Below are 13,640 nucleotides of genomic sequence, written 5' to 3' on the forward strand. Positions count from 1 at the left end.
AATCTGATCCCACCGCCAAAGACGTTTTTCCCTCCAACCCTTACATGCTTTCTGGAGGAATCACTCTCTCTCCGTGACACCCTTTGTCCGCACACACGCCCCACCACCCCCCAGCACTTTTCCCTGCAACTGGAGCAAGTGCTTCACCTGCCCCTACACCACCACCTCCCTACCCCCATCCCAGGCCCTAAAGACCTTCCACCTGAAGCAGATGTTCACCTGCACATCTGCTAATGTGGTATACTGTATCTGCTGTTCCTGTTGTGGCCTCCTCTACATCGGGGAAACCAAGCAGAGGCTTGGGGATTGCTTTGTGAAACACCTACGCTTGATTCGCAACAAACAACTGCACCTCCCAGTTGCGAACCATTTCAACTCTCCCTCCCCTCCTTGTACAACATGTCCACCTTGGATCTCCTGCATTGCCACAGTGATGCCACCCGAAGGTTTCAGGAACAGCATCTCCTATTTTGCTTTGATACCCTTGGGCTGCAGGGTTCCCATGTGGACTTCACAAGCCTCAAAATCTCTCCTCCCCCGACTGTGTATCCCAAAACCAGCTCAGCTTGTCCCTGCCGCCCTAACCATTCCTCCCACTTCAAGCCCCACCCCCACCTCCTACCTACTAGCCTCTTCCTGCCTCCTTGACCTGGCCATGCTCCCTGGACCAACCTATCCCCTCTCTAACTCCGCACCTACATTCACCTTTTACTGACTCCATCCCCACCTCTTTTTTTTTTAACCTGTCTCCTCACCGCCTATCTTTTTTTAACCCATCCTCTATCTGCCTCCCCTTCTCCCTAATTATTTCAGACTCCCCTTCCCCTCCCCCACTAATGAAAAAGGATCTCAACCCGAAATGTCAGCTTTCCTGTTGCTTGGTCTGCTGTGTTTATCCAGCTCTACACCTTTATTATCTCAGATTCTCCAGCATCGGCAGTTCCTACTATCTCTGTAACAATTGGTTTTTCTTTTCTGTGTTTGATGAACCATCACAGGAAATGGCTTCTGTGTATCTATAGATCGTCCCTTTGTTTTTCTTTGACAAGAGTCTTTTTTGAAAAAAAGAAACTGATAGGTTGCTTTTTTTTTCGCTGTTTCGTAGATCAAGGTTCTGCTTGACATGAGGTTAATGCATAGACAAACCTTTTTCTGGATCCTGAGCTTGTTGGTTATTACTGGTGGTCTTGGATGGTAAACAAAGTTCAGTTTAGTTATGAGCAGTACAGCTTGATAGGTGAAATTTAAAGTTGAATGACTGTCTGTCTGTCAACTTTCAGGTAATTTCAGTTGCTTTCAGATCACGTGGGCAAACCCAGCATTTATGCTTTTGTTTCTTTTTGAAGTTATGATGTTTCATGTTTCTAGATTTTGTTTGTCACTTTATTTGCAGTGATTCAAAACTGTCTTGATTGGTTAGTGGGAATTACTGTAACAAAGAAGATGAAAATCCTGGTTTCAGAAGTATATGCAAAGTTGTTTGCTGTTGTGAATAGCTGTTTTCATTAAATGCTTTTCATGTATTGCTTTTATCTATTTAACTAGTTGACAAATTAATGCCAAGGAAAGTGTACTAATCACAGAATCTCAAACTTAGCAGTGTAGAAGCTCATTGTGCCAGCAGTGGCTCTTCAAGTGTGTATGACCTAGTAGCAATCTCCTTCCCCCATTTTAATTAATCCTGGCTCCACTACACATCCAGGTAAGGCACTTTGTACCCTAACTACATCCTGATAGGATTTAAAAATAAAATTCAATGACCCTTACTTCTTTTGCAAATCTCCTTTTTATTAATAAAAGAAATTTGTCCTCTTGCTCTCCCTCCTTCCTTTTTATTTTCAAGCGGGAAGAGTTTTCTCCTCATCTATTCTATCCAGCCTGCTCCTGATTTTTTAAAAGTCTCTCTCTCTGATCTCCTCTTAGCCTTCCTTAAGAAGAATGGTTCTACCTCATTCAAACTATCGTCGACATTGCTTTTGGTGGTAGCATGTTTTCTAGTGTACAATAGACTTGTCAACAATTTCTTGACCCACAAGTCAGCCTGTTTTGGTTTCTTGTTATGCATACACACTATTGGTAAGAAACTCCTTGATAGAAAGTTCCTGAAATAGTTCAGTAAAATTATTGGCTGCAAGTAGAGTAACTAAGCTTTTTTGATGGCACTCATAGACTTTTTAAGAATAACAAACAAAAAAAAACTGAGTGGAAATTACTAAGGGTGTTCTGGTTAATGAAATTATTACACTGAAAAGGAAAACCTCCTTTTGCAGAAGCCAATCTTCTCTCCATTTTAATAGTATATAAACACCACTTTCACAACCAGGTTTGTGTTTTGGCTGTGAAGACCAGCATGCTAAAGTTCACTTTTTTAAGACATGTGAATGATGTACAGTTTGCCAAAGCATATTCCAGCATGCTGCTACTTCTAGGTTGTCAGTGAGGGAAGAAGATTGATTGATTGGAACTCCTTCCACTCAAATTTGCCATTTTTATGATCATCTTTGTTCTAACCCAATCTGTTTGTTTGTTTTTCTAAAATTGTGTTGTGAATGGAATTGTGGTTTTGAAGGTACACTGTAACTGAAGCTGCCATAAAGTAAGCTGATTTCACAGACTCAAAAGGCAATCTATTCCTGAAAGGTTGGAAACCTAAGTTTGATTATCAAAGTAAATTGAAGATTTACTGCAACAAAAAGGAAAATGTGACCTCTTAATAGGAAGCTCTTGTTTTTTGTTAGTGTTTTGTTGCATAATAGAAAAATGACTGGTGTGATTTGACTTTAGAAAAATGTCTTGCTTCTAGGATGTGCGAACTGTGGAAATCTCTAAATTTTGCAATACTGCTGTTGATTGCACTGGGACATAGACTTCACACAACTCTCAAATCAAATGGGCACTTGTCTCAGCTAATTTAGTCATCTTCAGATATGTTTATGACTCTTCTGAAGTGATAACCATCATCAAAATGTTTCCAAATGGCTTCACCAGAAGTACTATGACACCAAACCGCAGATCATACAAAATAGCTAAAGGTTCGGTCAAAGTGATATGTTTTGAAGGAAGTGAGTGGGTTAGAGAAGCAAACTTTTGAGAAGGAATCCTGGAAATTGGGGTTTAACTGAAGTTGCAGCTCCCAGTGATGATGCAATTACAATTGGAGAAGCTCAAGAGGACAGAATTAGAAGAATGCAAATATTTTGTATGGATTTGAAAACTGAAATGTTGATTTTTATAAAATCAAGATGTTGCTGAACTTTGAATCATTGTACGTCCTTGAGCTCTGCTGTAGTGGGTGAATAGGATTTTAACTATGTCAGGACATTGGTAGCAGAGATTTGGCTGACCAAATTTATGAAGCATAGAATACGGAATATGTGTAAGGAAAGCATTGGTTTAGTCAAATGTAGAGGTAATAAAGACATGCATGATGGCTTCAGCAACAGATGAGCGGGGTGATGTTAGAGGAATGAGAACTTAGCTATGGCATTTATGTATGTTGTACAAAGGGAAGAAACTTAAGTTAGTGTCCAGATACAGTACAGGTATGCAATTCAAAGGAAAATGGCAGATTTGGCCATTATTGCAAGAAGAGCACAAGAATTAAAGTCTTGCTGCAGTGGTGTAGATGTTAGTGAGTCCACACCTGGACTGCTAAGAGTAGTATCAGAGATAATGGGAACTGCAGATGCTGGAGATTCCAAGATAATAAAATGTGAGGCTGGATGAACACAGCAGGCCAAGCAGCATCTCAGGAGCACAAAAGCTGACGTTTCGGGCCTGGACCCTTCATCAGAGAGGGGGATGGGGGGAGGGAACTGGATTTATTCCAGTTCCCTCCCCCCATCCCCCTCTCTGATGAAGGGTCCAGGCCTGAAACGTCAGCTTTTGTGCTCCTGAGATGCTGCTTGGCCTGCTGTGTTCATCCAGCCTCACATTTTATTATCTGCTAAGAGTAGGTTTAGTTCCCATAACAAACAAGGAATTGGTTGCCTTTGCATCATCTCAAACATCACTGGATTTAGTTTAGTTCCTGGATTGAGGAGGTTGCCCTGTGATGGGCTGAATAAATTGAACCTATCCATTCCAGAATTTAGATAAAGGATAACGTAACAAAAACATTAAGCAGTTCTGATGTTTGCACAGTGCAAGAATTTTTAAGCTGGTTTTGAAAGTGTCCAATCAAGTGCATGCATTTCTTTTGTGTGAAATGCAGAGAGGCTCTGGCTTTATCCTAAAACAACTATGGCTGGACAGGTGCAAATTATTGGGTCCCTGGGGCGGGGAAAAAAAAGTGGGTTGACCAGAGGTGTCCAAACATTCCATCTGTAACTTGCACATCTTGTCACCATAGTATGGGGGTTGATTAATGTAGTATTAGTAAGGTACTATTAACTTGAATGCTCTTAGCCGTACCATCTAGTGTTGCCATGTTGAGACCATCTCCATGATGCACAGCATTGTGTTCTTAATCTGGTTGGGACAAAAGCAACATGCTTGTTACCTGCTAGTTTGACTTTGCTCACTTCTGCAGTGGACAACCTTGCCCTACAAAACACAAGGCAGAATATCATTGTTCAGTTCAGATGTGCCTACCATGGATGAATATCTGCTGTCAGTGAGGGATGAGACTGACATAGTAGGAAGGTGTGGGGTGAGTTGACATGGTCTGACTGTCAAATATGAGCTCTTTTGAGTGGGGTTTAACTGTACTGAGCAAGGTAAATGGCAGAGTTCTATCAGCTAGCACTCTAAAGATGCATCTGTTAACTTTTTTGACCACTCATGTTCGTTAACTTTGACCACCTGCATAGAATTATTCAGCATCTTCTACTGTTACCAAGAAGGGCTGTAGTAGCATAGCGATAATGTTCTAACTCCTAGACAGGAGGGCTAGGTTCAAATCCCACCTGCTCCAGAGTTGTGTAATGATATCTGTGAACACATTGATTTTAGAAATATTTTGTTGCTACTGCCACACCTTGGGAGACTAGACTCTGGGAGTTAACCATTGGCCACTTTTTTTTTTAAATTTCCCCTCTATTCTCTCCCAGGGAAAAAAAAAATTCTTATTGAGGGCCTTCTGCATCCCCACCCCACCCCATGACTGAAATGTAATGTTTCCTCCCATCTACCTACACAATCTGAGGCCTTTAAGCTGCATCAGTGAAATATGGGGAGCACTGTTGCTTTGCTAACCGGTTCCCATTCTATCCAGATGTAGCATCTCCCTTTTTTCGTTCTGTGCAACTTCCCATTAAAAGTATCTATTTTAAAATATACCCTTTTTAAAATGAATCTCCAATTGAAGCCTTTACTCAATTTGTCCTACTGTCCTTTTTTGATTTGGTATTAAACTTTTTTAAATTTTAAGTCTCTTGGATTGTTTTCCAGTTTTAAAGGTTATAGTTTCTTCTATCTACATGAGTAATTAATCATCCAGTTAGGATAAATCATTTTATTGCTTAATGGAATGAGAGTGTCATTGGTTAGGCAGGATTTATTGATCATCCCTAACTGGCTAGCAGGCAGATGAGTCAACCATGTTGCTGAGAGCCTGGAGCCACGTGTAGGCCTGACCAGGTAAGGATGGTAGTTTCCTTCCCTTTAAAGGACATGAGTGAACTAGATGGGTTTTTACGACAATCGGCAATGGATTCATTGTTATCATTAGATTCTTTAATTCCAGATATTTTACTGAATTCAAATTCCATCAGCTGCCTTGGTAGGATTTGAATCTGGGTTTAGAATGTCATCTGGGTCTCTGGATTAACAGCCCAGCAATTAATACCACTAGGCCATTTGCCTATCAAATTTTAATGCATTACATATTTGTCAATGTAGAATGAATTTATTCCTGCTTATTTTACACTGCTGCTTTTCCTGAAAGTTTGTTTGGGGTAAGCAGCAGACCCCTGTCCGTCCTAGTGACATGCTTTAGCCAGAACTTAGGACCACACATTACAGGATCAATATGATGCTGTTCCATATTACCATTTGGATATTTTGTAGCCTCTAAATGAAATGTCTAATCCCAGTCAAGTTTTTGGGCTTGTGACCATTAGTAATTGAATTGTGATTTTCTGACCTTTTTTGTATGGAAATTTCCATTCAAATTTTAATCTCCTCTGTCTATTCCATTTTTGTTTTCAGCCCCAACACCAGGCTTGATTGTCTCCTATTGCCAAATCTGCCCATGTAACCCAAATGTTGGCCTTCTCACTAGAAGTTAGGCCAGTGGAAACTTCTTTTCCTGTATTGACAGCATGCTGTTGACTAATAAGAACCATTTTACCCACATTGATTTATCTTTTTATGTTTGATTTTCATGGGCAAGACTTCAATGGCATAACTATTTGTTTTTTTTTAAATTACAGAATTGGTGTGGTTGCTGGAATGGTGGTCATGTACAGAATGTACCCTTTATACTGACCAAAGGAATTATATTAAATACGGTAAAGAGAATGCCATAGTTATTCTCAATCATAACTATGAGATCGATTTCCTTTGTGGATGGGACTTCTGTGAAAGATTTGGTGTTTTGGGGGTAAGTATTGTTCTTAATTAGTCAGATTCTTCTCTCACACACATCCAGAAGATCAATCCTTCAAAATCATTTAATCTCCTCTTTCAGTGTTGTGCACGTGTATTTTTTTAAAAGCTTATTATGGCCGACCTAAGCTTTTTGGGTTTTTTAAATGTATTTGCGCATGGAATGTGGATATTGCAGGATATACCAGCATTTAATGACCATACCTAATTGCTCAAGGCAATTGAGTTAGAGTATCGCTGACTTGGATGAGGAAAGTGAATGTATTTATAACTAAGTTTGTAGTTGACAAAAATAGGTGGGAAGGCAAGTGGTGAGGATGGTTCAAGGAGATATAGGGTGGTAGTGAAGGATTGTTTTTCAGACAGTGGTGTTCCATGTGGATTGGTGCTGCATTCACTGTTCTTTGTTTATATAAATGATTTGGATGAGAATTTAGGAGGCATATTTAGTATGTTTGTGGAACGTACACCAAAATAGTCGCAATAGGATGGTCGATGGTGAAGAAGGTGATCCAAGAGTACAGCAGGATCTTATCAACTGGGTCTTGGGCTATATAGTAGCAGCTGGTGTTTAATGTGAGATTTTGCATTTTGGTGAAACAAGTAAGGGTAGGGCTTCTACAGTAATTGGTGGAGCCCTGGGTAGTGTTGTTAAACACCAAGACCTAGGGATTCGGGTACTTAGTTCTTTTGAAAGTTCCATCATAGGCAAACAGGATGGTTGAGAAGGCACTTAGCATGCTTGCCTTTGTCACTCAGACCAATGAGTTTAGGAGTTGGGATGTCATCTTGAGGTGGTACAGGATGTTGAGACCACTTTTGAAATATAGTGTGCAGTTCTAGTCACCCTGCTAAGAAGGACATTAAATTGGAGAGAGGTCAGATAGGACTTAACAGGATCTTGCCAGGACTGGAGGGCTTCAGTTAAGAGAGGCTGATGGGCTGGGACTTTGTTTTACTGGAGCATAGGAGTTTGAGGGGTGACCTAGGGTGGGTGAGTTCAGGGCTGGATGGCGTATTTTTAACGTGAGAGGAAAAGGGCCCTGAGGGGCAACTTCTCACGCAGGATAGTTTGTATTTGGGATGAACTGCCAGATCAAGTGGTAGATGCAAGTATAATTTCAACATATGAAAACAATTTTGTGTAGGTGCAAAGATAGGAAAGATGTAGAAGGATACGTGTCAAACACAGACAAGTGGGACTAGTTTAGTTTGGAAAACATGGATGCTTTGAACGAGTTGGACTGAAGGGTCTGTTTCTGCACTGTATGTCTTTGATACAGAGTCTGCAGAGGGAAAGAGACAGGTTAAGGGAATGGGCAAAAATTTGGCAGATGGAATATATTGTGGGGAAAATGTGAGGTTATGCACTTTGACAGGAAGATTAGAGGAGCTGAATATTGTTGCAGAAAGCTATGGAACAGAGGGATTTGGGAGTCTGTGTCCATGAATTTCTTGAAGCCAGCATCCAAGTTCACTGGGCCGTTGGGAAGGAAATGGAATGTTGGCTTTTATTTCAGTTTACGAAAATGAGAAAGTTTGATAAAACTGGACAAAGCACTAATCAGACCACTACTGGAATACTGAACAATTTGAAAACTGAGCATCGAACAGGAAGGCATAGGAACAGGCCCTTTTGGTCCATGATGTTGTGCAGAACATGACGGCAAATTTAACTAATCCCTTCTGCCTGCCCTTGGTCCATATCCCTCCATTCCTTGCATATTCATATGCTAATCTAAAAGCCCTTTAAATGCCCTAATTGTATCTGCCTCACTACCACCCCTGGCAGTGCAATCCAGACTCTTCTTATTGTTTTGCAAAAAAAAAACTTGCCCCTCACATCTCGTTTGAACTGTCACCCCTCACCTTAAATGTATGCCCCCAGTATTTGACATTTAAATTCTATTGACAGTTAGTCTTTTTCCCAACCTATGCATCTCATAATTTTGTTGTTTTTTTTGTTTTTTTTCTATTTTCTAGCAAGTCCCCTTCAGCTGCTGCTCCAGAGATTACAGCTTGACTTTTCTAGCCTCTTTATAGCTCTTACCCTCTAATTCAGGCAGCATCCTGGTAAACCTCTTCTGCACCCTCTTCAAATCCTCCACATCCTTCCTATAATATGGCAGCCAAATTAGTGTGGCCTAACCAAAGTTCTTATAAAGCTGCAGTATAACATCTTGACTCTCGTACTGATCTATAAAGGCAAGCATGTCATGTGCTGCCTTTATCACCCTATGTACATATGTGGCCACTTTCAAGGAGCTACAGATATGAACCCTAAGATCCCTTTTGTACATCAACACTATTCTCGGTCCTGCGATTTAAGTGTATACTCTTCCATAACATTTTTGACTTCCCAAAGTGCAACACCTCTCGTATACGGGTTAAACTCCATCTGGTATTCCTCCACCCATGTCTGCAACTGATCTGTATCCTTTTGACAATCTTATACACTGTCTGCAACTCCACTGATCTTAGTGCCACTGCAAATTTACTAATCCACCCATCCAAGTCATTCATGTATGAATTACAAACAGCAGAGGTCCCAGTATGGATCCCTGCAGAGCACCACTGATAACTGACCTCCAGCCAGGAAAACACAGTTGCTGCACTACCTTTTGTGGGCAAGCCAGTTCTGAAACCAAATGTCTAGATCATTCTGGGTGTCATTCATCTTAATCTTCTGGATGAGCCTATCATAATAGACCTTGTCAAAAGCTTTACTGAAGTACATGTAGACAACATCTACTGCTGTACCCTCATTGATCACCTTTGTTGCCACCTCCTCAAAATTCAATCAAGTTAGTAAAACATGATTTGTCCCGCACAAAGCCATGCTGACCGTGCCCCTAATTAGGCCATGCCTTTCCAAATGTGAGTAAATCCTTTCCACTAAGAATTCTCTCCAGTAGTTCCCCAGCCATCAATGTAAAGACTGGTATTTAGTTTCCTGGATTATCCCTATTTCCCATCTTGAACAGAGGAGCAAGGTTAACTACTCAGCAGTCGTTTGGGACCTCCTCCAGTGGCTAGTGAGGATGCAAACATCTTGGTCAAGGCACCAGCAATCTCCTCTTGTCACTTTCAATACCCTGGGAAATTCTCCACCTTGATGCGCTTCAAGAGATCCGACTCCACTTTCTTGATGCTAATATGCTAGGACATTTTGACATGCTCCATTCTAATCTCACTAAATTCCATGTCCTCCTTTGTGTGAATATCAATGTAAACTACTTATTTATAATCTTGCTGTCATCCTGTACCTCCCAGGCACAAGTTCACTCCTTTTATCCTTGAGATGTCGTACCCTCTCCCTAGTTATCCTGTTGTTTTTAATGGGTGTATAGAATTGCTTGGGATTCTTTTTAATCCCACTTGCCAAGGTTGTTTAATGGCCTTTTCTTGCACTCCCTGCCTGAGCTATGGGCCCCTTAAGAAAATTTGATACTGGCATTGGAGGCAGTTAGGAGTAGGTTCACTAAGTTGGTACCAGCCATGGAGCAGAGAGTTGTTAGTGCAGTTGGTTGGATGGCTGGTTTGTAATGCAGAGTGATGCCAACAGCTTGGTTTCAATTCTTGAATTGGTTGAGGTTCCTTTTCAATGTTTCCCCTTGCCTGCGGTATGGTGACCCTCTGCTTAAACCACCACCAGACATCTCTCTTTCCCCCTCACGTGTGCACACGTGATGCTTGGTGTGCTGTGTAACATTGCTGTCAAGGTGTTAAGGATTTTATGAGCCAAAATGAGATCTGATCATTTCCAATTTTATTTTTTTTAAACAAAGAAGTTGAAAGTGTTCTGTTTACAATTTTCCCTTAAATTTCTGAAAACAAAAACCATGAATGCTAGCCATGAAAAATAGTAACTCGTGGAATGGGGACATACTTATTTCATTCATAGAATGTGGGTCTGTTTAGTAATGTTAGTTCTATCACCCACTCCAGTTGCTCTTGAAGTAGCGATAAGCTGCCTTTGACCAGCTAAAGCCAATGGGCCTGCGTACCCCACTGTCATTGAATATTCCATTATTTGAACCTAATATATTTGAGTAAGGTATGGTGTGTTTCTTGGTGGTGGTGTTTCACTATATCAACTTGTGGTGTTCTTTTAGGTAGTATAGGTCATAGGTTTGGAAGGTACAATAAAGATGTTGCTGGATGTGTCTAGCAGATGACACTCTGCAGCCGTTATGCAGCAATAAAAGAGATTGAGGATGTTAAGATCGTGGATGGATGCCAATGTCCTGGATGGTGTCAAGCTTCTGGAGCATTCTGGAAGCTGTTCACATCCAAGCAATTGGAGAATATTCCATCACACGCTTTTGGCTTGCATCTTGCTAATTGTTGAAAAGCCCTTTAGAAATTAGGAGGTTTGTTTAGAAAGCTCAATCTAAGATTCACTTACGCTCTGTTGTACACTTCTGCACTGCCATGATTAATTGATCTATCTAGCTAGTTGGATAACATACATCTAAGGTAGTGATTTTGAAGAGCCTGGGATGTTGGCTAAAAGGTTTGATTGTGGAAATATGACTGACAGATGCTTGTATAGCTTGGACTAGTCCTTGTAGCTTAGTAGCCTTTTTTTTGGAGTATCAGCTTAAGGCAAGCACTTAGCCATTTTTCAAATGCAAGGATAGCAGATTTTGCTTTAACCCCTTTTAAAAGGATTAAGGTGCTTTTGTCGTCGTCATGTTGATACTAACTAATTTGAGGTTAAATTACCTAATTGTTTTTGAATTTTCCAGTTGATAGGATTTTAACTTGTGCCTCCGAATCATTTAATCCAGTAGTGTAACCATTATTCTGCTGTGCCCATAATGACTACACAAAAATCAAAAATTTTCAACAACTAACCAGAGTTGGGAAATAGTGGACCATATCTTCCTGAAGAAAAGTATTATCCTCTGGTTGGAGACTGAGTTGCCTAGGTCACTTTTTTTCTTTTACCCTCCTACATTTCTGTTTGTTGTGTGACTATGGCCTGACAAATTTGACCTCTAGTTTGGTGTCTAGTTTACCTCTGGATGAATTTATTTCAAAACCTTCTCTTGCCTGTTCTATTTGGCTGCATTGGTTCTGTGCCAGCAAAGGTACAATGTAATATGATTCCATTGTTAAATTAGGTTTTCTGTCTGCTGTTCCACCAATAATAGTTGGAACAGTAGATCTTCTGTAGATCAGAAACAAAAGAAAATCCTTGCTGGGCAGCGTCAAGCTTTTGTCAGAAAGAACGACAGCAAGAAATTAGAATGCTTGCTGACTAGAAAACTGTGACCACTTACTACAGAACTCATTTTTAATGAACTAGTGTGAAAGGGGAACCAACAACACCAGAATTTGTCCATTTTGGCCATGAGCAATTCTGGTGAAAATGTATTAGGAGGGAGTACTGTTATATTTAGATATGACTGCTGACTGAATTACACCAGTCCCCTTGCCTTGATTTTCAGTGAACCAATTGGCAGTTCAGGTGTGTTTCAATAGTAGTTGAGAATCAAATTTGACTTTTTTTTTGGAAACCTTTCAGAACCCCAGAGGCTGAGTACTCCTAAATTTTGAAACTTAATTTGCGTTGAAAAAAACTGCTTCAGGGGCAAGCAAATGCCTCTTTTTAATAACGACCAAATCACACTCTTCGGTGTGGCCTCATTAACACCCTTGTACAGTATTAATAAAGCTTTCCTATGTTTCTGCTCTATCCTCCTTGCAATACAAAGCAATGTAATGTTTTGTTTTCCTTCCTAAATACTTCCTGTACCTGAAGCCAACTTTTCAGATTAGTGTACAAGGTCACACAGATCACTCTTTGCCATTCTGTAGCTTCTCCCTATTTAAATGATTGACTTTTCTATTCTTCCTGCCAAAGTGGAAAGCTTTCCTCATTGCTCCAACTGCCAGTCTTTCAACCTCTTGAATAACCCGTCTATTTCCTCCAGAACCGTTCTGAGGAAAGGTCACCTGACCTGAAACGTTAACTTTTTTTCCCCCCTTCACAGAGGCAGCCAGACCTGGTGAGCTTTTGCAGCAACTTCTGGTTTTGTTCCTGATTTATAGCACATGCAGTTCTTTCAGGTTTTTATTAACCCATCTATATGGCTTGCTTATTATTACTTCAGATTCTTTGCATTTTCATTGCAGCTTGCTTACTTGCCTGTCTTGAATTTTTGGAAAATTTGGCTGCTGTACATTCAAAGTCATTAGTTGAGGCCCTAGCACTAATTCCTTTCTCACTCCAGTTTTCTTTTCTTTTTTATTTTCTTTCTTCTGTAATGGAATGTGGGCATTGGATTGTTGTCCATTCCTAATTGCCTTTCTAGGCCTTTGTAGAGTGCGGTTAAGAGTAAATCGCATTGGTGTGTTTATGGAGTCACATGTAGGTTAGGCCAGGTAAAATGGCATATTTCCTTCTCCTAAGGGACATTTGAACCAGAAGGGTGCTTGCAACAGTTAATTGCAGTCTGAAAGCACATTTACTCCGCAGCTTTATATTCCAGGTTCATTAATTTAATTTGAATTCCACCAGCTATAGTGGTAGAATTTGTACTCCTTGCATAAGGTGTTAGTGTGCACTGTGCACGTTTAATGGTTGTTTGCCATTGCCACTATGTTATCACTGTTTCCATGACCATTACCCTTATCTTCTCTCTCTCTTCAGTTCCTCCCCCCCCCCCCCCCCCCACCCTCCTGCCCAACCCAAGTTTTTTTTTCATTCTGTCTATGATCCCACCTTCTGTTCCTTGTTAGGTATCCACTCGACATATTACTATTAAATCACTTCCCGTTTAATTAGTACTTTCCAGGCAGTGATGCTGGACATCTGAAGATGTTGGTGAAACTTAGCTCTGGCAGCCTCTCTGGACTAAGCATCCAAGTTGATGTTGAAATCAGTGAGACATCAATGGAAACTTTTTGCTGCTGTTACTTTACTCCATTTAAAATGTCACTCACTCTCATCTCTTCAAATCTCTTTTCTAGAGGCTACGTACACACTTTGACTACATTTTACTATATTTTAGTGTTTTAAGAGTGTAAACAGTGTAACACTGGTGTTAATATAACCATTTTAAAAATATTTTTTCTTTGTA

The 13,640-nt window shown here is 40.4% G+C and overlaps 1 protein-coding gene across 3 annotated transcripts in view; it reads left to right on the top strand.

Moving 5' to 3' along the window:
• agpat4 (1-acylglycerol-3-phosphate O-acyltransferase 4 (lysophosphatidic acid acyltransferase, delta)) overlaps nucleotides 1–13,640 on the top strand; it is a 174,503-nt gene that overhangs the window by 97,257 nt on the left and 63,606 nt on the right. For all 3 annotated transcript variants that reach the window (XR_007248158.2, XM_048536764.2, XM_048536763.2), the window contains exon 3: nucleotides 6,375–6,544. Coding sequence is in view for 2 of the 3 variants with exons in the window: in XM_048536764.2 (XP_048392721.1) it covers nucleotides 6,375–6,544 (170 nt within the window). In the remaining variant the exon portion in view is untranslated. The remainder of the gene's footprint in view (nucleotides 1–6,374; nucleotides 6,545–13,640) is intronic.

The sequence above is a fragment of the Stegostoma tigrinum genome, chromosome 9 (assembly GCF_030684315.1).
Source record: "Stegostoma tigrinum isolate sSteTig4 chromosome 9, sSteTig4.hap1, whole genome shotgun sequence".
NCBI lineage: Eukaryota > Metazoa > Chordata > Chondrichthyes > Orectolobiformes > Stegostomatidae > Stegostoma > Stegostoma tigrinum.